At 30.4% G+C, this 24,904-nt stretch overlaps 1 protein-coding gene and 2 long non-coding RNA genes across 5 annotated transcripts in view; 1 reads left to right on the forward strand and 2 right to left on the reverse strand.

Moving 5' to 3' along the window:
* Positions 1 to 9,290: 9,290 nt before the first annotated feature.
* On the reverse strand, positions 9,291 to 14,816 carry LOC136777957 (uncharacterized). Of its 2 annotated transcripts, none has more exons than XR_010823339.1 (4): positions 14,654 to 14,816; positions 14,236 to 14,420; positions 13,592 to 13,983; positions 9,291 to 12,852 (listed from the first exon to the last, which is right to left on the reverse strand). It is a non-coding gene; the product is annotated as an uncharacterized lncRNA (long non-coding RNA). The 2 variants fall into 2 exon arrangements; XR_010823338.1 differs by lacking the exon at positions 14,654 to 14,816 and adding an exon at positions 14,510 to 14,638.
* On the forward strand, positions 14,609 to 19,794 carry LOC136777956 (uncharacterized). 2 transcript variants are annotated; one of them, XR_010823336.1, is made up of 5 exons: positions 14,609 to 14,750; positions 14,810 to 15,857; positions 16,047 to 16,147; positions 16,754 to 16,849; positions 16,931 to 19,794. It is a non-coding gene; the product is annotated as an uncharacterized lncRNA (long non-coding RNA). The 2 variants fall into 2 exon arrangements; XR_010823337.1 differs by lacking the exon at positions 16,047 to 16,147.
* A 139-nt stretch (positions 19,795 to 19,933) lies between these two features.
* The window catches only part of Dph5 (diphthine methyl ester synthase), a 46,471-nt gene continuing 41,500 nt past the window's right edge, over positions 19,934 to 24,904 (reverse strand). Inside the window, exon 4 of the mRNA XM_066734528.1 lies at positions 19,934 to 20,257. Within this exon, the coding sequence (XP_066590625.1) occupies positions 20,055 to 20,257 (203 nt within the window). The 3' untranslated portion in view covers positions 19,934 to 20,054. The remainder of the gene's footprint in view (positions 20,258 to 24,904) is intronic.

Below are 24,904 nucleotides of genomic sequence, written 5' to 3' on the forward strand. Positions count from 1 at the left end.
ACTATTCTGGATTAAAAATGATTAATTCAAACGTTATGATTGGTATACAGCTTGGCGAAGTGTGATCAATAGCAGAAAGTCACTGGATTGCAATACCAATAGGCAGTCTCTGATTAATCAATTATTAATCTTTAATAATTTTTGTATTAAGAGCTAGATGTAAAACTTCTACAGGAAATTTTATCTTCAAATTATTCATATTGGTGGCATTCGAAATCCTTAGCGCTAAAATAGGGTTGCATTATGATTGGTTAATTCCATCAATTTGACCAATCATGACACATCTTTAGCACAACGCTAACTCCGCGTTAAAGCCTTTGAAGGCAGTCATTATTTAGAAATATAGATTTGAATATAGTTAACTGGTCACCCAATATATACGATGAGAAGCCAACTTTTCTCAATATTTTTAAAATATCATTTAAATATTTGGAGATATCATTATTATAATATTGGTTAATATATACACATTTTTATATGTTTTTATATATAATACTTGTTTTATATAGGAATCATTAGTGGTATTTGTAATGTATGCATCAGAGATGGCTCTGATGGCGCATAGTGTGGCGGCCGTAGCCGTAGCATGGCGACCGAGCCAGATGTTAACTAGTACTGGCGTTGAAGACATGGTTACATTGAAATAAAGAAGTAATTAATGAAGTAGTACGAACTATTAATATTATCCTCCTGTAATTAGTAGAAACATAACAGTATTCAGCAAAGATAACTGTTGAGAGAGCGATGTGTATTATTGGCTATTTCTCTTAAATCTTATAATTTTACTCAATAGTAGTAGGCGTTTAGAAAGAAAACTCAAGAGTTGCCTCTGCTGAATGCTAACATTTACATATATTGAATAAAACTAAGCGATACATATTAGTAAATAAAAATATATCAAGATTGTAATTATGAATAGAGGATTAGTGGATACAATTGCAATATAAATATTTCCAATCCTTAAAAAGTGAGTAGAGAAATAATAAAAAATGTACTATACTTTGTAGCAAATATTTGCCTCTTTTCAAGCAGGTATTCACTCCGTTTATACACAGAAATTTGCCCTCCTTCTTAGGATCTCGATTTTCAATCAAATCTTTCATAAATTAAATCATACCATATATTGAACATCCCATCATATATATGGTATATATTGCGATTACAAATGCTTTATCGTTATCGTGATCTATGCGTTTATTTCATTCGAATTCAATCTTTGCCTCTTCTTCCTAGATTATTTCATCTTCTGAAAATATTCACTATTAAATTTTATGCTTTAAACATCGTCACTTTACAGTTTAATATCTTACAGTATTTTAAAATATGTCTCTAATATGTTGGAAATAGAATAATTAGGATTTGTGCAGCAAATTTTAAAAATGATAGTGTGATAGATCAGTCTACTGTATCAGTATTGCTCCCATCATGTAATAGCATTTTTAAATCTTTTATATATATATATTAATATTACAATATAAAAACTATTTAATATACCTTGTTTTTATAAAAATATTTCTCCTACTATATTAATTATATAGAAGATCTCGAATAGTTTCTACTTTTCCCTAGATCATTCTTATAATAGTTACAGATACCCTCAGTTACTGCTGTTAAGATTTCTTATATTTTGATATATTATTCATTGAACTATAATTCAAAAATGATTTTATGTTTTAATGAGGTTTAGTTATATAAGAGCATACGCATTAAATTAATTCTCAAAACTGTAATCATAGCCTGAAAGATTTATTATTCTTAAGGTTTACTTAAATATTTTATATACAGTTCACATTTTTCTAATGAACAATAATACTTTAATAGTTTGTTTTAATATACTGCATTTATTAGTAATTTTGTTGAGGAAGCTCAAGGACACCATATAATCACATTTTGTACGCAATCGTAAAATCCATAGACTGGCTGATCATGCAATTCGATTAATATGAATACTACTCCTGTAACAAGTATAAAATAAATCCATAAAGTAAACAATACCTTTATTTTTGATAACATAAATAATCTGAATAGAAAATACTTATCTAAAATTTATCTCTTTAAAACCTATTACGTATATAGTATATACAAATATTATAATTCAATTCTCATTACTGCCATTTTTATAATCCTATTAATTATTTAATATTTCTTCATTCCTGTATCAGAGTTTTATAAACTATTAACCTTATCTGCTTTTATCAAAATAGTTTTCAAAATAAGTGATAGCTTTTATGTGTGTATGTATACTCAGTATAATTGTGTAAGGGATTATACCCTTTCAATATACGCATGCGCGGCTTATCATTTCACTATATAGTCAATTCCTTTAAAGTTCCTTAAATTTAGTATAAGAAAATATTATGGCACTTTCCCCCCTACCTTTTTAAGTTCGTTTGACTCGTTAGGACTGGCACATTATCCAACAAACGCCCGATTGTTCAATTTGCTTCGCATTTGAATTTTATTAAACTAATTGTTTATTGACTTTAACTGTCGTTAAAGTAGGCGTGAGGGATCCCGTTAAAAATTAAGGTTAACCGCGCCATTTGACAGCTAAGGACTAACTCCATTTTGCTACAGTTAAAATTCCCTAGATAAGGAGTCCTTAATCTAAGGAGCTCCTTAAGAACCGACTATGAATACGGCCGTATACAGAATTGCTGTAAAGATAAAAAGATTTCCAAAAAGTCTATAAGAATATAGAAAAATGAATAAAAGAATAATTTAAAATTTTTAATATAAATATTGTTGTGGTTCGTTCGGATGCGGCGACACCAGGCGACACTTTGCCAACCGGGAGTAGTAATTTCGGTCTATGAGGTGGGCAGCCCTTAGTGCATGAAGCATTTTATTGAAGATGCGATCTGACAGTAAATTTTATATATCACTAATAAATAAGCTGCATATAGGTGTGTGTGTGTGTAGTGTGTACATACAAGCTGAGTGTGTGCTGCGAGTGGCTGTGAGATACCACTGGATAGTCTGGATACCACAAATTAGAATTGGAGCAGCAAAGCATAGTGTGAAATTTAAGTAAGATCAGCGTTGCCAAGTCCGCCATTTTGAATTACACTACGCTGCATAGTAAGTGACCAGAACAAAATATACTACTCTACGTGGTATAGCAAGTGTCTAGACTACAAACTGTAGTTTCAACTGGAAGTATACCTAAGATGCGTTCGAGAATGAATGACTAAATATGATTGGTCAATTTGGAAGGACGTTGACCAATCATGAAAAGTCACTTGCAAATTAAAAGATTTCGATTACCGTACCTGCAAAACTGATGATTTGTGCCGAAAATCGTATGCCAATTAACTGAGTACACATAAAATCATATTATTAATTACTTAGGATGAAGAGTAATGTCTTTTATGGAAGTTTCAATCGAGAAAAATTTATCTTTGTTAAGACTTTGATAAGCTGAAATTCCATTTTAACAGGATCGGTCTTTGGCGTCTTGGCTAGCTTCGTTGGCTGTATTAGCTGCTATTTTCGTCATTAATATGATGATGCATATAACAGAAACTCAATAAAATAATAATATGATGTATAGTTTTTCAAAGTTTAGGAAGTAACATAAGCTCTCATTTAAAAATTATTCAACCGATCTTGATTAAATTTTCAACAGTGCTTCATAATATTAATAATTTTTGTATGAAATCTAGCTATTTGTTTTTATATATTTATAAATAAAATATTATTTTTATGCAATGAAAATGAGATGAAGAAAAACATTGTAAGAATAAACATTATTTATTTAAAAGCATATAACTTTTTTACAAATTTAAAGAATTTTCAAATATCGAAGATTCAAATAAAAACTATAGATTAAGTTACAAATTTATATATTCTTTTTAAATTTAAGATAATAATTGAAATATCAGTAAATTACGCAATTTTGAGAAACGGGCGTTATATCAGCATAAAGTATTCTGAATCTTCATCGGAAACACCTTCATTTTCATTATCTGTATTTGATGTATTAAAATGTACATGCTTTGATTGCAATGATCTATCATATCTGCGGATGGTTCAAATAATTTACAAGTACCACTATTCTTAACACATTCCCACGCAGTCAAATTATTTTTTAATGTAGTTGTCTTCATTTTGTTCCTGTTTTTCGTTTTCGTTAAATTAACTTTACTAAAAAGTCGTTCGCACTCAGCGTTTGAATGAGGTAAGCAAAGCAAGTTTAAAACAAATTGAGATAAATTCGTGTACTTTTGTAGGTCCATAATATCATCATAATTTAATAATTTAACCCAAAAAACATCTATTAACTTTTCATTTGTAATGTCGAGTGGTAGCTGTGCGAAAGGTAGTAGACGCCATTCATCATCTACTGATTGCCTGGTGAAACAGGAAGAATCTAAATTACGAGGAAACATTTCAAAAATAGAAGTTAATGTTGGTACCGTTACATGAAATTGGGGATCAATAGATTTGTGAGGAATAAAACATTCCAAATCTCTCAAACGTAAATCATTAAAATCAAAACGTTTTTATAACTCTTTGCTTGCTTCTTTTAAAAAATTAAACGTATTCAGACGAAAATTCTGTACATGTTCCGCTTGTTGTATTATCTCGGGTTTCTGCAATTCGGTATTTACCTTTAAACCTAAATAAATTTCATTTATTGGTAGAAAATGAAGCTCGTTATCAGGATCTATGTCCTTCACATTCGTGCTGAGAACATAGCTATTGTCCATATAACAAATTAGAATATCTTTAAATAATGCTGCTGCTTGATTGTAAAGTAATGGAATAATAACTTTTTCAGACTGAAATAATCAATTAAATTTTGTAAATTTTGGTAATACCCATTTTAAGAACAAATAATAACATTTCACGAATGGATGAGTTATGGATGAGTAAATTATCTCTGCTGCTGGTAAATGCTGTTCTTCCCACAACTGTGTGAAATACATTTGAAGAGGCTCCCATTGCTCTAAAATTCGATCTACAACTGCTTTTAATGAAAGCCATCGCGTTTGAGCACTATATAACATTTTATGCACTTCAGCATCCAACAAAATGTGAAATTCCTTAAATTGGTGTTGCCGCTTACTACTAAGTTTAAAAAAATTATAAATATTGCGCCCTAAATCTTCACATTCACGTGGTAATGTTTTACAAGCATAATTCGCACATCAATGTGCAGTATGACATATGCACTTCAAAATAGTAATATTAGGACAATCATTTCTAAATCTAGACGCTACTGAATTATGTGAACCCATCATACTATTGCATCCATCTCAACCAAATCCGGTTATATTTTCTAAAGGAATGTTGCAAACAGTGAATGAATTAATAATATTGTTATATAAATTTTCTGCTGTTTCATTGCTATCTTCATCTCTATAAATTTCAATTAAATCCCATAAGGCGCAACGAATACGTTGTATTTCTGCATCGAAAAATCTAACAATAATGCAAATTACTTTAACATTGGAGACGTCTGTACTTTCGTCTGTCATTATACTGAATTTGCGTTTTTGTAAAGTAATACATAATTTATTATTATACGAAGATGCTATTACACCTGTCATCGCGGTTAATTTTGTTCTTCCCAAACGTAACATTTTGCAAACATCTACATCCTGAAAACAATGTTTTAATAGAGGTATTAGATGATCTACTATACGATACGCTATGTTATGTTCTGCAAAGAATCCTGTCAAAATTAATTCAATTCTTGTTACTTTTTTTTGAATTTCTAAAGCAGTTTCCACGGTGTCCAAACTATTTGTGCTACTTGTACGCCTCATCAAAGCCAAATGTTTCTTACTTCGAGTGTGTTTTCGTAATGTATGATAGTGCGCCGAAATGGAAGATTCGCACATAGAGCATAATGCTTTCTTGTTGGAAGCGTGAGGCTGAAGCCAATCTTTCAAAGCAGGATCCGTTTCCCAAATCTTTCAATACGTTTGACCCCTGCTTTCAGACAGGGCATTTACTGAAAATTCTTGCTCAGCTTCCATTATCAAAATACTTTAAAGAAATATCAACGAAATTGTTACAAATTTAAAAATTAAAGAATGTTAGTAGAAGCGACGAAGAGAGATTTTATGTAACAAACTTACCCCTATTTTACTGATATATGCTTCAAATGTATTTCACAGATGTTATTGATAATCCACTAATCGAACACTTATTTAATTCGAACAAAGGACGGTTTTACGATACTTTGCTTTACCGCTACAGCTCGTTTTAATCTGGGGATTAAACCATAAACCGTATTTCTTTGGATTACAAAGAGATTTTTATTATTGATGATTTGTATATTCGAGATACCGTCTGTGTCACTAAACGTAATTGGAATGAAGATGGTAGTTGAATGATGTAGTTTAATTTAAAGCTTATATTTTGCTTTATTTATCACTTTTACTATTTTTAGAAATGTTTTCACACAATTACACTAAACTTCACCAAAGAAATCAGTAAATGAAGAAATTAATTTAAAATAATTATCGATTTTCGCTGATATGCTTAGAGCAAAAACTTAAAAAACAAGATCAAAGACGAAACAGACAAAAAGACATTGCCTAATGGCTAACGAGGGCTTTTAATGAATTATCCCTCCTTGAGAAGAAAATGAAGGGGTCCATCGTCCACCCTGTGGACCAATCAGATCTTCAGTTTAGCGAATGTTGTTCCTTTGCTGAGGAAATTTTTGGTACACCGAGTAGGGAAGGCTAAGGATATTTTTTCTGGACGGGAAGTACTTCTTTTACGTCACAGGAAGATTTTTCCCAAAAACAAAGTTGGCGATAGCAGGATGTTTGCATCGCAGGATGGGTTTTCGTAGATAGTCATAAAAAAAGAGAAACTCCCGGGTGGCTTATTTGCACCGCAGATGGATTTCCTCGTATGTAAAAAAAGATGTCTGAAAAGGGTAAATTGCATAGATAGTTCTTGGTTTATTGCTCTATAAGCGATAATTCAGGTAGAGAAGGTATAGGGATGCTCTCTTTGCACCCAGGATAGGAATGTTTACTCCAATGTATATTCTATTTAAAATCTATGTTTTAATATAGTTATATCAATAAGTTAAGTTCAATGTCTACCTGATATTCAAATATCATTGCTTTATTTTTTATTTCGTCTAGCTCATATATGGTGATACTGGAGAGTGAGGCAGCATGTAACATTCCACACTTTTCGTTATTCCTGTATATATAGATACTTTATTTAAAGAAGTATGACAATTATTAAGGTGGAAGAGTAATTTACAAATTGTTTGTTAACAATTTTTTATTGTAAAAAGATTCTTTAACATGTGAAGAATATATTCCCAAAGTTTCAAGTGAAAAAAAATAATTTAAGAATCTTTACAAATCTATCGAAGCTATACTCTCAAAACGCATATATGAGATGAAATAAGAAAACGAGTTCGCAGTTTTGTCTTATGCCTTGTTTGGCCTAATAAGCTTTATACATAATTTGCTATTTGAATATTATTCAATACATATATGTACATGTACGGCAAACAGATTAAACTTTGATAAGGATGAAATTCATAAAAGTGTTAGTAAACAGAACTTTTAAGTCCAAAAACTTTAAACGCGTTTTTCTCAAAACGTTTAATTTTTCGCGTCGTGAAATGCAAATAAAAAATTATTTGTCTAATTTACTGGAAATTTTGCAAATACATTTTTTAACTTATTGGCCTCAGCAATAAGCAAAGTATATCTCAAACTTCATTAAAAAAACCATTATAAATAAATTTTTTCTCCTTTTGTTTATAAAAAAAACGACATTTCTGTTCAAAACAACCTCAAATTTTAATTTTTAGGCTTTTTTTTTGTTAAATTTCACTATATTGTTATGGGTTTACACTGCGATAAGCAAATTCAATCACATTGGTACAACTAAATTTATTCTGTCCTCGTAGAGTTATTTTACAATGTTGAATAGTATAAAATAAATTGATAGGAAACAGGTAGTGACCTCTCCCTTGACCTTTTTATCTAGGTCCTTCTCGAGGTCCTTGAGCTGGGCGCTGAGGGTATTATCTGTTCGTTGAGTTTACTTAGTATAGTGTGGAATCGAGGTATCTTGTTGGTGTCCGCTGCATTTATGCTGTTTTTGGGATCAATTGTATTAAGAGAAAATTTATGGCTTGGAATATAATTCCTTCACTTGCTTATTTTATATGTTTGTACTGTTTCCAACATAAAATCAGTAGCTGTTAACAAACAATTATTATGTAAATAAATCGTTCCGGAGCCCACTAATTCTATGCTGAACTTAGGTTTGTTTTTACAAATTACTTATAGAATTTCTTTATGCGGAGTTGTAAATATCCATAACGATGGATTATTCATTGGCATCAGCATTGGGTGAATCAGCAACGTTTAACTTTAATATTAATTAACATGCACTTTACGGCGAATCAATAAATATTTTACTCTTCTTGTAATAAAAATTCTTTAAAAAACAACGTTTTACAGGAGTATCACCCCTTAATAATAATTTACAGGAAAAAGAACTCAGTTGACATTTACATAAATTTATAATCTCCACAACGATCATTTTCACATAAATAAAGACATTTAATTTCAATAAAATTCATATAAACAAGAAAAACAACTATTTATTATACAAGAGTAATAAATTTTCATACTTTTTAAAATTCTTAAAAATTATAAAAAGGATAAACTTTTTACAACATTATTATAAGGGATCATTCATCCTCGGGATAAAATAAAAGAATAAAATTATTTATTTAATAATGACCAACACGATATTTAAAAATTTATTTAATTTTCAATTTACTAGGTAATTATATATGCATATAAATGCATTATCAGAACAATTTTCACTTCAATATTCTTTACAAAGTTCAATAATAACAAACAATTCTAGATAAACTGTCAAAATACACGAGGAAGATAGAAGTATTACGAAGTATTGTTCGTAAGACTATTACTACACTATAGAAAACTAATATACTAACAGAAATTATAGTGTCGTACTACACATCTTATAGCGTAGTATCCGAAATACTGCACATCCTATAGCGTAGTATCTCAAATGCTACATATCTTATAGCGTAGTATCCCAAAGGCTACACATCTTATAGCGTAGTGTCCGAAAGGACACTACGCTATAGGATATGGACACTACGTAGTGTAATTACACTACACTTGGCAACGTTAAATGAGATTTAAATATAAAAATAGAGAATTAGCACACACATTAATTTAGAAAGTTGGACTTTTTAATTATATTATTAATGATATCAAGTAGTCGTATGAAATTAAACTACATAAAAATATAATAATCAAATAAGTAAATATTTTATGTTTTGATTGCTCTTGCATAAAGAAGTTAGTGTGAGCAAAAATTCTTTGTTTTAAAATAAAGGTTTTATGTTGTAGGTTATTGCAGATGAACATATTATATTTTTTCTTGGTGGTTTGGTGTGGTGTACTATAAGGTAAACTGTAGTGAGATCCCTTCGTCATTTGATGCACAGATGAACAAGGTTAACATTTTAAGAAGAAATTATGTAACGTTAAACCTACCATGCAATATAAAGATTAATATACTGAACATGCATTAAGTAAGTAGGAATGCCATTACCATATAAAAGTGAGTTATAATTCATTAATGTTGTTAAAATTTTCCATTAAACTAATATCTGCAAATCCTGAGTTTCATAAAAAATTTTGTTTCTTTCTTTTTCTCTTCTAAAAGCTACGATTTCATTTTTTATTTGTGAATACCAATATTACTTTCTTCTAATAGCATCTTTACGAAGCCTATATAAGATTTTAGAAAGAATATCAGTAGTAATTTTAATTATGTATTGCAGGGAAAAAAGTAATTATGAGTTATAAAATTATTTGTGAATAATGAAATGAAGCAATGTTCTATTTCCATAAGTATGTTTGCGTTGAACTAATCACAGTCAAACATCACTAATTTTGGTTTAAAAATCCATTAAAACTTCACCAACATTGTCAGATAAGGCATTATATTGATATGTATAGTCATTGGATTAATAGCAAGTACAAATATAGGAGCTAAATTCTTTGTTGATATTTTTGTTTTCTTTTTCAGACTATTTTAAATAAAAGCTCCATTTTTCTCAATTATGTATAAGCACTCAGAATAAATGATCTAATGTTCAATTGTAGTATTGATGGATATGATTGACGAAAAGTATCTGCATTTTGATTTCTTAATGTTCCAGCCTCCAGATGGGTAAGTTGAAATTTAAATTGAAATAACTAGTAGTACTGCAAACCTATACAGTCTAATTAAAAACTAACTGTATGCAGGCTAAAAATCATTTTTAACTACATTATATATAAATGAATACTTTAAAATCTTTTTTCGTACATTTATACTTTAATCAGTATAAAAATGCATGTATCAAAAAAGAACAGCGATAAATAAATAGCTAGGTATAGTTTGCTATGATGAGTACAACAAGAATTAAATACTTTCAGAAATATAAAAGATTCTTATGTCAAATTTTATTTATTATCGTTCATAGTTAATTTGAATACGATTTCCTCCAAATTTTGAAGGTATTTATTCTTAATGTTAATTAATTTACTTAACACCTCGGTCGGTTCATTTTGTGTAATTAAAATTTCCCGGATATTTGCAATGTCCACTAGTTTAATTTCTATTTCCTGATGGCCCATATTTATTACAGCGTTAAACATGTTTTTCTTCTCTTGTTCAATCAACTCCTTTATGCTGCTGAATTCATTCATGAAACATAATTTTCATCGCTATTTCCTCATTATTTCTGATTTTTTCCATATTATTGTTAAATTCTGCTATTTCTTTTTCTCTCTGGACTTGTAAAATTTATTTTTTAATCGAGAAAATTCTTCTCTTTTCTCATGTAATATCATTATTATATTACCTTAACAAATACATATATATATATAAAATTGTATCATATTTCTCAAATTAGCAATTCATCTATTGAATCTGAAATACCGTTCGCCGCATGTAGGCGAACATTATAACGCTACATTAAAAAAAATGAAAACAGGCCAAATATTAAATTAATAGAAAATAATCTAGCAAATTTAGCAGGCTTTTTAAAAACTAATAGTAAAAATGGTGGACATATTGGTTTAGATACAGTAGTATTAGAGAACTCAGAGGATAACATATTAAATATTTGCTTTTACGATAAAGATTTCTTTGAAAGGGTTTTTTGCCATTTGCATATACAATATTTCTACATGGAACATACAAAACAGTTCCAAAATTGAAAGACAAAAACATACAGCTCTTAATAATGTCGATTGCAAGTAATGATCTTGAAAATAAAGTAAGGCTTCATTTCTTCTCTTAATATTTTTCACAATCATATATGAAGATAAAGTTCATTGGCATATTATTTCACTTAGGCTATTCCATGTTTGTGGATCCTAATGAGGAATAGGAGAACAGTGGGTTATTTGAAAATTTTTGAATGTCTAAAATCTAATTTCATTGAGTTTAAACCAAAAATTGTCATGATCGATTATGAAAAGGCTACAGCGAATGCTATAAAAATAGCGTTTCCTAATATACGAATTAACCATTGCTATATACTTCCACTATTCCCAAGTAAGTTTAATGTCTGACAGACGTTTCAGATTATCTCTTATTAACATCTAACCTTATCAATAAAAGCAGCTAAAACAATGGCTTTTTAATCATCATTATTTACTGCAGTTTGCTGAAATTTCTGTAAAGTATAAATTTAAAAGTTACGAAAAGACTTTCTTCGAGAATCGTTATTTACTGATAGACAAGCAGAATATATATTTATATACTAGGTGTTGAAAACATAAGAAAACTCCTGAATATCTCCAATAATAAAGTTTCCATTAAAATAGAAGAAAGTAATGAACTTATATTTAGTTTATTGAAAAATACGATTAACAGGTGAACAACAGAATGACATAAAGAATTAATGTAGAGGTTTGGAAGGCCTATAATTATTACCATAATAAGCAAAACGAATAGTTTTTATATTTAAAAAAGACTAGGTAACCTTTTTATATTTCGTTTGCATCCACGTTGCAAGATACAAAATCAATTATATACGTGTTCAAGATGTTCAAATGTAATAGAAATAACGTAAAGACGAGTTTATTCTTCTCATTAAACATATAGTTTCTGAGGTATTCAGGAATTTTCATAAGTTTAAAAAAACGTTTTATGTTTTCATAAAAGTTCAAATATTTAAGATTTGGAGAAAGAAATTTGATTTATTTTTTGTGATTTAAGGCATTAATCAAAAAAGCTCAAAATCTCTCATTGATAAGTCAATTGAAGAATAAAAGTGTATATCCCGAGAGATTTTTAATAATTAAAAAAATGACCCTCTTGGCATTATTGCCACACGCTTATATAATTGAAACGTTTCAATTAATAAGAAAATTGGTCGAATCTGAATTCGGAAATTTATTTCACGAGTATTTCTCGTATTATGAGAAGTTCTGGATTAAATAAATAAAGCCAGAAAATTTTTCGGTTTATAAACTAAGAAATAGAACGAACAACTTTTCTGAATCTAATAACAGCGGATTAAGTAAACGTCTAGGAAAAAGACCAAATATAAATTCTTTCATCGGTAAGTAAATTTTTTCTTTACCAATTTCTGCTGAAATATATTTAGTTTCTTCTCCAATTTTAAAAACGTTTTGAAGATTTCTTTCTCGTAATAATTATTATGGGTTAAAGCTATTAAAATAATGTACCCATTATTCATTAGATTTACTTTCCTTCAACTTGTTTCTTGGCGGAGAATTCATTTCCATTGAATTTATATCCTTTGGCCACTGCAATAATTATTCCTAAATGTTTTAGTAAATTTGTTTCCTGTAACATAAAATTTAAAATAAATATAAATATATATATATATTTATATGTATTTGTTAAGGTAATATAATAATGATATTACATGAGAAAAGAGAAGAATTTTCTCAATTAAAAAATAAATTTTACAAGTCCAGAGAGAAAAAGAAATAGCAGAATTTAACAATAATATGGAAAAAATCAGAAATAATGAGGAAATAGCGATGAAAATTATAAGTTTCATGAATGAATTCAGCAGCATAAAGGAGTTGATTGAACAAGAGAAGAAAAACATGTTTAACGCTGTAATAAATATGGGCCATCAGGAAATAGAAATTAAACTAGTGGACATTGCAAATATCCGGGAAATTTTAATTACACAAAATGAACCGACCGAGGTGTTAAGTAAATTAATTAACATTAAGAATAAATACCTTCAAAATTTGGAGGAAATCGTATTCAAATTAACTATGAACGATAATAAATAAAATTTGACATAAGAATCTTTTATATTTCTGAAAGTATTTAATTCTTGTTGTACTCATCATAGCAAACTATACCTAGCTATTTATTTATCGCTGTTCTTTTTTGATACATGCATTTTTATACTGATTAAAGTATAAATGTACGAAAAAAGATTTTAAAGTATTCATTTATATATAATGTAGTTAAAAATGATTTTTAGCCTGCATACAGTTAGTTTTTAATTAGACTGTATAGGTTTGCAGTACTACTAGTTATTTCAATTTAAATTTCAACTTACCCATCTGGAGGCTGGAACATTAAGAAATCAAAATGCAGATACTTTTCGTCAATCATATCCATCAATACTACAATTGAACATTAGATCATTTATTCTGAGTGCTTATACATAATTGAGAAAAATGGAGCTTTTATTTAAAATAGTCTGAAAAAGAAAACAAAAATATCAACAAAGAATTTAGCTCCTATATTTGTACTTGCTATTAATCCAATGACTATACATATCAATATAATGCCTTATCTGACAATGTTGGTGAAGTTTTAATGGATTTTTAAACCAAAATTAGTGATGTTTGACTGTGATTAGTTCAACGCAAACATACTTATGGAAATAGAACATTGCTTCATTTCATTATTCACAAATAATTTTATAACTCATAATTACTTTTTTCCCTGCAATACATAATTAAAATTACTACTGATATTCTTTCTAAAATCTTATATAGGCTTCGTAAAGATGCTATTAGAAGAAAGTAATATTGGTATTCACAAATAAAAAATGAAATCGTAGCTTTTAGAAGAGAAAAAGAAAGAAACAAAATTTTTTATGAAACTCAGGATTTGCAGATATTAGTTTAATGGAAAATTTTAACAACATTAATGAATTATAACTCACTTTTATATGGTAATGGCATTCCTACTTACTTAATGCATGTTCAGTATATTAATCTTTATATTGCATGGTAGGTTTAACGTTACATAATTTCTTCTTAAAATGTTAACCATGTTCATCTGTGCATCAACTGAAGAAAGGAACTCACTACAGTTTACCTTATAGTACACCACACCAAACCACCAAGAAAAAATATAATATGTTCATCTGCAATAACCTACAACATAAAACCTTTATTTTAAAACAAAGAATTTTTGCTCACATTAACTTCTTTATGCAAGAGCAATCAAAACATAAAATATTTACTTATTTGATTATTATATTTTTATGTAGTTTAATTTCATACAACTACTTGATATCATTAATAATATAATTAAAAAGTTCAACTTTCCCAATTAATGTGTGTGCTAATTCTCTATTTTTATATTTAAATCTCATTTAATATCTTACTTAAATTTCACACTATGCTTTGCTGCTCCAATTCTTATTTGTGGTATCCAGATTATCCAGTGGTATCTCACAGCCACTCACAGCACACACACAGCTTGTATGTACACACACCTATATTCAGCTTATTTATTAGTGATATATAAAATTTACTGTCAGATCGCATCTTCAATAAAATGCTTCATGCACTAAGGGCTGCCAACCACATAGAGCGAAATTGCTACTCCCGGTTGGCAAAGTGTCGCCGCATCTTCGTTCGCAGATTCACGACAAACTCAAGAAATTTTGTATAATAAAGATTTATTATGAAATATGACAATGTCTCTTTCTATACAATTCGTTATCCAAGAGCTATGAGCTAATTAGTAGTGTACTTAAAAGGCAGAGGATTGCCTAGAAAAGTCTAAGAGGTAGGAGGACTAAAAGATTCGACTGGTTCCTCTTAGCTGTAGACTCGAACTGATTTTTGGGGCTGCACATTTGGGGCTCTTACCCTCAAAGTGCAGCGTCAAACATTACCTTATATGGTAACATTTGTGGGTCCCGATGTTCAAATGCGTCATTGTTCTAGAACGTTCGACTGTCGTCGAAGTGTATTGGCCACGTGTCGGGACTTAGCCTTGGCGACAATGTGAATGAATTGCGTCAAGCGGTTCGTGTTATGCTTTAGGAATTTATCGCTTTAGGAATATTTCTCCTTTACAATAGGGCTAACGATATTTTAAAATATTTATAATGGGTTTTGATTTACTATGTTTTAAATGATGATGTTATTAATAGTATTAATAATGTAATGTTTATGGTAGTAAGGGTTATGTATTCTGATTCTGTATGCATAACAATATATACAGTTATTTAAAATGAAAAATAATTATACAATAGTTTTATATATCCACTGTTAGTTTTATATTTAAGAACTTGAAAGAATTCCTAATTTGTTCATTTTTCGTTATTCTTTTTTATTAAACGTATGTGATTGTATATTCTAAAATTTTTTGTTTTGCTAAATTACAAATTTCTTATATATTGAATATATTGGTATGAAGGTTTTAACTGAATCATCATTAAGTCAAATAAAAACTCTAAAGTTAGAACGGGAAGAATTGAAGAATCTCTTTAAAGAAAAAGAAAAGGAAATACTGGAATTAACACAAATTAATATGTACCTTTCACAATCAAATAATTCTTGGATTTGACGAAATAAGAGGTAATAATCCTTGCCATTATTTTTATAATTACATATTGTACAATTAACTTAATTTGACTCTTTAGCTGGATATAAAATTTTTTAAAATTGCAATTTTTAAAACTAAATTGATTTAACTTACCGTTTTTAAGTTAATTGGTACATTATAATGCATTACACTAATACTTAAAACATATATTATTTATACAGAAGCAATACGTGTATTACGACAGTTATCTAACCGAAATTCAACCGACCCAAATGTAAATGACATGTATAATTTTGACTACCGGAGAGCAATTGATAATATGGTATTGTAACTTACATTCTATCTTTTTTCTACATCATATTGACGTTTTTCACATTTCAATTCTTTTGATTGCAAATCTACTTAGGTAAAGATACTTGGATTCCTTGTCAACTTTTTGATAGTATAGAGTGCACTAGCAACAGTAAAAGCCAATTTGTTAAAAATTGTGAAATTGCTATATTCGGCATAGAAACTCTAAAGAAAAGTACAGTTACTGACAAGATTTCTAATCGAATAAAAAATAAGCCAAATGTTACCGCGCGTCCTAAATTAGAACCACAAAAATTACTGGCTTTAAAAGGTATATATGCTTATTATACTGTTGTGGGGATCTGAAAAAATTCACCGTAAACTTTACAGATCCGAAGTATAATAAATATTCAATTTAATGCCACATACATTTTGCTATTTACAAAAAAACAAAAAAGTATCTCTTGCAAAAGGCTTATTTATATTCAGCCAGTTGTTATGTGTATCTGACCTCTCATAAACAGACATACTCTATAACTATTATTGATTTAAACTAATATTTTTCTTCCTTTAGAGATATTTAAATACCATTTAATAACAAACCTCAGCATTACGAATTAAGTACTTCTTGTTACAGAATTAAATCAGAGAGGTACGTACGTAAGCCAAAAAATCTACGATTTAAATCGTAAAAATATGAATGGTAATGCAAAGGAAAAAGAAACTATGACAGGTAAGAAATAGACAAATATTTAAAGTGAAAACAATATTTTAATATATCAGAGAAAATTCATTTTTCATTTTTCTTTTTTAGATCGTACCACTAATGAAGAAAATTTGGTAAGCCTGAAGATAATGATAGATAATGAAGATGATCCTGAAATTAACTATGAAGAAAGTACCTGCTATAGTGACGTATCTAATATTTAAAATCATATATATGTATAATATTTTTAAAGAAATCTATAGATTATTATATTAACGGGATCCCTCAAGCCCTCTGTAGCCAACATTACGGAACGAAAAACGAGGGAGAATTGTCTAGCATTATTTTTCGACCGATTTCAATGTTTTTGGGCTTTTTGGAATCGTTAGGATTCGCACCTTGTCATAAATAAAGCCGTATTTTCCAAAAAACTTAAAAAAAATAAAATTGTTTAAAAATTCGCATTAATAATATTTAAACGCAAAACACATTGAAACATCGGGCTTCTTTATGACAAGGTGCCAGACCTAACGATTCCAACAAGCCCAAAAACATTGAAATCGGTCGAAAAATAGCGCTGGACAATTCTCCCTCGTTTTTTGTTCCGTAATGTTGGCTACAGAGGGCTTAAGGGATCCCGTTAAAGACGTTCTCCGGCAAAATTATTTTCTTAGAAATTGTTTAAAATTTTAAGTAAATGTTGAATAAAACGTCTTTTATTTACTGACGAGATTTTTAATACTCCTTGCGGTACTAAATTTTTAGATATTTTGCTTCAAAGTACTGAGTTTTAACATAGAATGCACATGCTGAGCTATCTTAACGCAGAAATTTTAATGAATAATAAACCGAGTTTTCTTAGAGTTTATTTAAAAATTTAGTATAAGATTCCTCATATCATTAGTAAAGCGTAACAAAAAAGTCTGATATAGCAAGCGGCTTTTGTTTTTGAGAAATGTCGTTCAAAGACTCTGATGTCAGGATTAATTTTCATTTAGTCGCAGGCATTGAGAGGTTGGTAACACTGCAACTTCGCATCGTCGCTATTGTTGTGACATATATATATATATAGATAGATAGAAAACATCAATAAATATTATGAGTTTATGAACAATGTTATTTAAATATAAACAATACGAATTATAAATTGCTCAATAAATAATATAAGACGTATTCATTTATACGAGCTCTGCTTTATTTGAGTGTTGTGTTCACAGCTTGCGTAAAGCTGCGCGGATAAACAAATTTAGAACTTCTGCGCACAAGTGGTTGTCAATCATATAATCATTCCGCGTATATGCTAACCAATGTTACCAAACTTCGTAAAGTAACTCTCGAGTTGAGCACAACTGCAACCGGAGAACGTCCTTAGAGAGAAAACTTATTGGATGCTTTCTCATAAAAGCAATTATACATAATAATATAAAATTTGGGCACAATCTTACAAGGCGTAGCTTTTGAACGCATATCAAAAGTGTCACTCTTTCAGTATTTTTCCCGCAACTGAGAAATTTTAAACTACTACGATTTTCAATTCGAAAATGGCGCAACGTAAAATAACGCCTTTGATTTCACATTCGACAGATAATTTCGATCACCCAGTGCTATCGCAATCGTGAAAATATAATAGGTAACTATTGAATAATATAATTCTAAAACCACTAAATGATACTTCAGTTAAATTTAATTGGTGTTGCTTGCTTATCTGATTCTTTTTTAAAACAAAGGAATTAATATTAACATTTTTAAAAACAAACATAGTATACTCTCCTCATTACGGATACTACAAACTTCTTATTTTCATATTATTATTACATACTGAAAATATTAATTAAATAGTTTTATCGGTAATGAACATTCTCCTACTGCGCATATTTAAAATCTTAAAATGATAGTATTCGTTTTATTACAAATTTCTGCCAGTTTGCGACAATATGTATATAAGTATAACAATATATTTTTAATATTTTATCAATAGCAAGAAAGTAGAAAAGTGTATAAAGTGTGTAGGAAAAAAGGAAATTTAGTGTGTCTGTGGTCAGAGTAAAATTTCTGTGCTTGCTGTTAAAAATCATTAAAATTAAATTCCGAACTTTAAGGAAGCATCAGACGAGCAGGGATGACTAACTGAATTAACGCTGAAGGATTTTTTTCTAAATTTAAGGTGTGCTTATTTAGAAAGTACTTGTTCTTTTTCCATGATAGCGACGATAATGCGTAGTTTATGTTGTCTGTGTATGTATGTGTCGAGCATGATATCAAATGCGTCGACTAATGTTATACACTTTCAATATTAACAATTTTAATAACTAAAAAATGAACTATTAGCAGGAAAAGTGACTGCGAAAATAGTTTTAACAAGAATCCGTATATCGACATTAAACAGGGAAAATCTATTTGGCAAATTATGGTAGTACTTTTCGACATCTTTTAATGCTATTGGATGGTTTTGAAAACGCCAGAAACTTATATAGGAAAGGACATTTACATTTTTAGAAAAAGTGAAAAAATAAAAAAAAAATTCAAATAATTGCATTGGTATTTTGAAAACCACGTATAAATGGAAATATTTTCTAACGGACTGTCTTAGATAATCTCCTTACGTTTCTAAGGAGCCCAATAACACGAAGATCCATCAAGAAATAACAACGCTATATTTTAAATTACGAAGTCAAAAATTTTCACATTACTGACAAAGGGCTGATAAAGCAAAGCCAACTGTTCTACCCGCCCTTCGCTAAATTGGGAAAGTTTTTGATTTCTTATTTTACAATGTATCGCTGTTATTTCTCGATGGATGCTCGTGTTATTGTGCTTTTTAGAAACGTAAGGATATTATCTAGGACAGTACGCTAGAAAATATGTCTATGTATAAGTGGTTTATAAAATATCAATGCAAATGTTTAAATAATTTTTTTTTGACATTTCTTAAAAATTACACTTTTGTTTCCCTGTACATATTTTTGGCCTTTCTAAAACCATCCAATATCATTAAAACCTGCCTAAAGATACAGTCTCAACTTAAAAAATAGATTTTCTTTGTAATGTCGATATAGGGACTATCCTTAAAATAGGGAATTTAAGAGTAGTCTTTCGTAAAAGGGCACACAATTAATATTAGATCATATATATTATCATGAAGGTATATATCAGTTTAATTTGTTCAATAACAGTAAGAAATTTTTTGTATATTTAGTAAAAAAATTTCTTATAATTCAATATTGAACGACTTTTAATTAACATTATCCTTATCGATTGCATAATATAGTAAGTACTCTTCCTCCAGCGGATGTAGCGTTGGAGCAGGAATCACTAACGAATGCAGAGGCCCTCCAAGATATGTTTTAATCATTTCCTTGAGTGAACAAACATGGATCTGTTGGTCATCTGAGCCTACACGCGCCAGTCCCACAACTAAAGTCTTATCTGTAAAAGCTAAAATAATATTGATTAAGTAAATGTAAAACACGGAACAAAACAATTGATTTACTATCAAACCTTTTAAATTTACCACTAAAAAAAGAATTTAACAAAATATAAAAAAATAGTTCAGTAATTTGGTGGGATCGAATGAATAACTTCATCAAAATGTTAATTTAAAATATTATCGCAAAAAATATCCATGAAGGGATTAGGCCACATTAGAGCGAGAAAATATCTATATATTTAAGGATTTTATTTTTAACGAAAAAATGAAACAAATCGAAATTTTAAAAACGGTTCTTTATTATTACATCAAAGAACTATAAGACATAATTTTTTCAAAGCCAAAAAAAGAAAAATAACGACATAACAGTACTTCTTCGTTGACGTGTTTTGGTTGTAGAGGTACACAGACGGAGACGCAGTGCATACAATTATTAACTTAGAACAAAAACTAAAATATTTTTCGATTATATATAAGACAAGCTAGAGAACTACGTAGGATTTTTTTAAAATATTGATTTTTGAAAAAGTTATGCATGTTTGAAAAAAAAATGATTAATAATTGCTTGTAACTTAAAAACTATGCATCATATCGAAAAAATCCTACGTAGTCCTCTAGATAATACAGTTTCGAATATACAGTCCAATTTTTAAGTCGATTGGTAAAGATTTGTTCGAGTTCTGTTTCCGCCCATTTTAAAAAATGTTGTTTCCAGAAACATATTTAAAGTATGAAGTCTTATATATAATTACAAAATCTATATTTACCTTTACTCGGCGATGCCTGCTCCATATAATTGACCTTCTTCATTTATGTTTTGGTCATGGGCTGTCTTTCTGATGGTTTTTAAGCTACTATGGATTTTTTCAAAATCCTAGAGTGGCCTAACCCCTTAAAGTAGCGACGGGTACACCGCGAAGTAATGGTCAAGCGGAAAGGGTAAATAGATTTCTAAGATCTGCATTGTCGAAATTATCAGTAGAAGCATAGTGGGATGACGTATTAATTAAAGTGCAATTCGTACTAAAGAATACATGTCATAGAGCGATTGACACTACGCCTAGCCTGTTATTGTTTCGACAGGATCAATATGGATTCGGAGATGACAAGCTACGCGATCATCTACAGTCGTTAAATGATGCTAAAAATGATAGGAAATTGTTACGACATAATGCGATCGAAAGCTATAGAAAATTACAATATAATAAGGCTAGTTTTGACAAGTTGAGGAAAAAATCACACACTTATAGAGTTGGTAACTACGTGATGGTCAAGAATGTGGTGACAACACCGGGTATAAATCATAAATTGTTGCCAAAATTCAAGGGGCCTTACGTCGTGAAAAATATACTCGATCATGATCGTTACGTCGTTAGTGATATCGACGGATTCCAATTGAACCCAAGGCCATTTACCGGAGTATTCAGCCCAGATAGAATGAGACCATGGATCACATGTGATAGTGATCAAGACGAAAGTAGTGAAGGTGTGAATAATTGTGAAACAGGTGATAGTACTCATATTAATAGTGAATGCATTGGATCAGATGAGAAGGCAGATAGTAGTACTCACGGGATCAATTAACTGCTATAGATTAACTTTGTAAATAATTTTATTTTAAGCGTACATGGCTCCCGCATGCTCGGGTCGATCATTTTATCAGGATCGCCGAAGCTGTAGGAATAATTTGGCCAAATCAGTATGAATGTGTGATTTGTATGGAGGTGTGTATGATAGGTAGGTGTGTGACGTGTACGCAAAGGTATAGGCATAAGGAAAGTAGCCATGTAAGATTTGAAAAACAGGTAGTCGGTCGAAATAAGGAGAACATGAGAGACGCATAATTGATACTCGGTCGATGAAAAAAGGGAATGTGGAATATTGTTGTTCATTGTTGAATAAAGAAATTAGTGACTTTAAGATCCAGTCAAGTTTTAATACGCCCTATAGCTTCGAATTAAAAACATAGTACATTTAGTGCAATAATGCTGTGTTAATAAATGTATTTATTATTGCTGCTAATTCTTGGTCATTTATGACGAGTTAATGAAAGAATTGTAGTAAGTCTTTATAAAGCTGTTCTGCTTTTGGTACACTAAGTGAGCGCTGTAGCGCAAATGGTAAGGTTGCCGTTTGTCACGCGGTGGGCTCGTGTTCGAGTCTTGGCGAAGTTTACAATTTTTTCATTAGAAGGACTTTTTTTTTAATAACCATTAATTTATTAGACTCAATAAAAAATAAAAAAATTCATTTGTTAGCAGATTAATACAAAAATATTGAGTTTATTATACCTAAACTCATTATATGTTATTATAAGATTGCATTTTTTGTATTTATTATCAAATCTAATTAATTAATGGCTACATATAAGCATTTTATAAAAATTAAAAACTAAATGAGGAAAAGGAGTTTGATTTGCTTCGAGTTTTTGGGAAAGGAGCATCACTTCACACGGATGACACGTAAAAATGTATTGGTTAGCAGTAGTCGCTCTTCTTTTAAAGCCGAAGATGCCTCGAGAGAGTCAAGATCGGGAGCGAGTGAGAGGGCCGAGAAAACTATACCGCTCTCTCTCGCTCTACAAATGTGCCGAACCCGACCGAGATCCAGCGAAGGCAGCCAAGACACGCACGCATCGCTGTAATGGTGTGCGTGACTAGCGAGTAGCGGGATGAGTGGGGATGGCTAACCGTTACTACCGGCTGACTGTGTGTTAGTGACACTACGGTAAGCGTGGTGGGGAGAGAATTCCGCCATGATCTAACAGCACTGCTGAGAAGTCCGTCCCGTATCCAGGAGCTCTCCCGATACAGTCCTATCCCTGACCACGCAAGAGTTCTCCGCGTACTCCTACCCCCGCTCAGGAGTTCTCCGAACAGTCCTGGTGCAGTTATCCGCACCGTCCGATCACCGCTCCGCCGTACTAACGCCGTGTCCAGGAGTTCTCCGGACCGCCGGAAATTATTTTTAGGTTATGGCACAAGCCGCCATCTTGCCGTCTACCGAGGGCCCCTCTGTGTGGCCGTAGACCGCCGCACCACTTAACGTAGCCCCGCCGTGAAGCTACTGACCGACGCGCCACCCGCGGGCGAAAATACTATAAGACCCGGACCGTAGTATGTAAATCAGGGCTCGGAACGGCTTGCAACTTTCGGCTGATTTCCAAGCTCTATACCCTCCACCAAGTCACGTGGGCTCGCAGTCGCTGGTCGTAGCTGGGCGCATAAAGTATAGCCAGGAGCGGCACACGCAATTTTGGAACAAATAAAATACATGGGACCAAATGACTGTTTATCAGCAATAGTATAAAAAATTTACCATTTATTGTCTCAAAGTTATTCTAAATATAGTATTACCAAATAATAAGTCGAAAGTGTGTTACACTAATGTAATTAGTTGATTTTAATAAACATTAAATTTATTTGATCTATAAAAGAATAGTGCTATGGCCCTGCGTGTTGAATTTATAACTATTAAAAGTACGCAAATTGCAGTATTATTTTCCCTATTGTAGTTTTGCTGCTAAAAGTAAACATGCGTACGAATACAATACTATTTTCCATTCCTTTCGCACGAAAGTTATACCTGTAATTATATACTTATATATATGCTTTAATGTTGTAGACTGTTTCAAGGATCAAATGACAGATTCTTAATAGATTTCTACATCACCCAGGAGGTACTATTAATGATGCATTTTTTTTCTAAGTGGTATCCCCAGTAGGTTTAATCCACTGTAATTAACAACAAGAGAAGTTAAAACTTAATTTGGTTTATATGTTGTGACTGGAGGAACTAACGAAGAAGTATCTATTTCGATGTTAGTTAAATATGTTCTCATAAGAGCAGTCAAAATAGAATCATTCATGGAAGACCGTAAATCATTCTTGATTTGTTTGATTTTATAAAACAAACATTCACACAAATAGGTGGATCCAAACATAGAAAATATCCTGAGCCCAAAACTTCTTAGAAAAGGATATTTGTCTTTTGGCAAGGTTTTAAAAATTTCTAATGAGTTCTGAAATTTATTTTTTAAATAATGCAAAGAAATATCATTTTGTAAGTCGCAAAGTTCTTCCCGTAAGGTTACATTTTGCTCTTCAATAGGTACAAAGAAGACATTTTCATATAAAATTAAATCCTTCCTAAGAGCTTGCAAATCTTTAAAACGAGTAGTGAATTCTTCAATAATCGATTGAAGGATATAGAAGTGTTTCTTAAAGTCGCAAGTATTTGGAGCAGATTCTTCCAGTAAATATTTACAAGCGGGAAAGTGATAAAAGCTATTATGTATATTAAATCATGCATAAGCATATTTAATTTTGCTATGAAGGAATCGATATGACTGACTAATTGAGAAATAGATTGTTTTGATGTTTGCAATTTATAATTCAAGGTGTTAAGATGATTTGTTAAATCTGTTATTAATGCTAGCTCACAAAGGGAATCTATAACTTCTAAGAATGATTTGAACTCATTATACATTGCTGATGCCATTGCTATACTATGCAAGAACATCATTATTTCATTCTTTAAAGCGAAAAACCATTCTAAACATTGCCCTGCACTAAGACAACGAACATCAGAATATAAAGGTATATCCTTATAGAGTGAATCATGCGCAGCTAAAAATAAATTAAATTGACGATGAG

The sequence above is a fragment of the Prorops nasuta genome, unplaced genomic scaffold (assembly GCF_024137725.1).
Source record: "Prorops nasuta isolate Cenicafe-Biocafe unplaced genomic scaffold, Cenicafe_Pnas_1.2 PNAS00013, whole genome shotgun sequence".
Taxonomy (NCBI): Eukaryota; Metazoa; Arthropoda; class Insecta; order Hymenoptera; family Bethylidae; genus Prorops; species Prorops nasuta.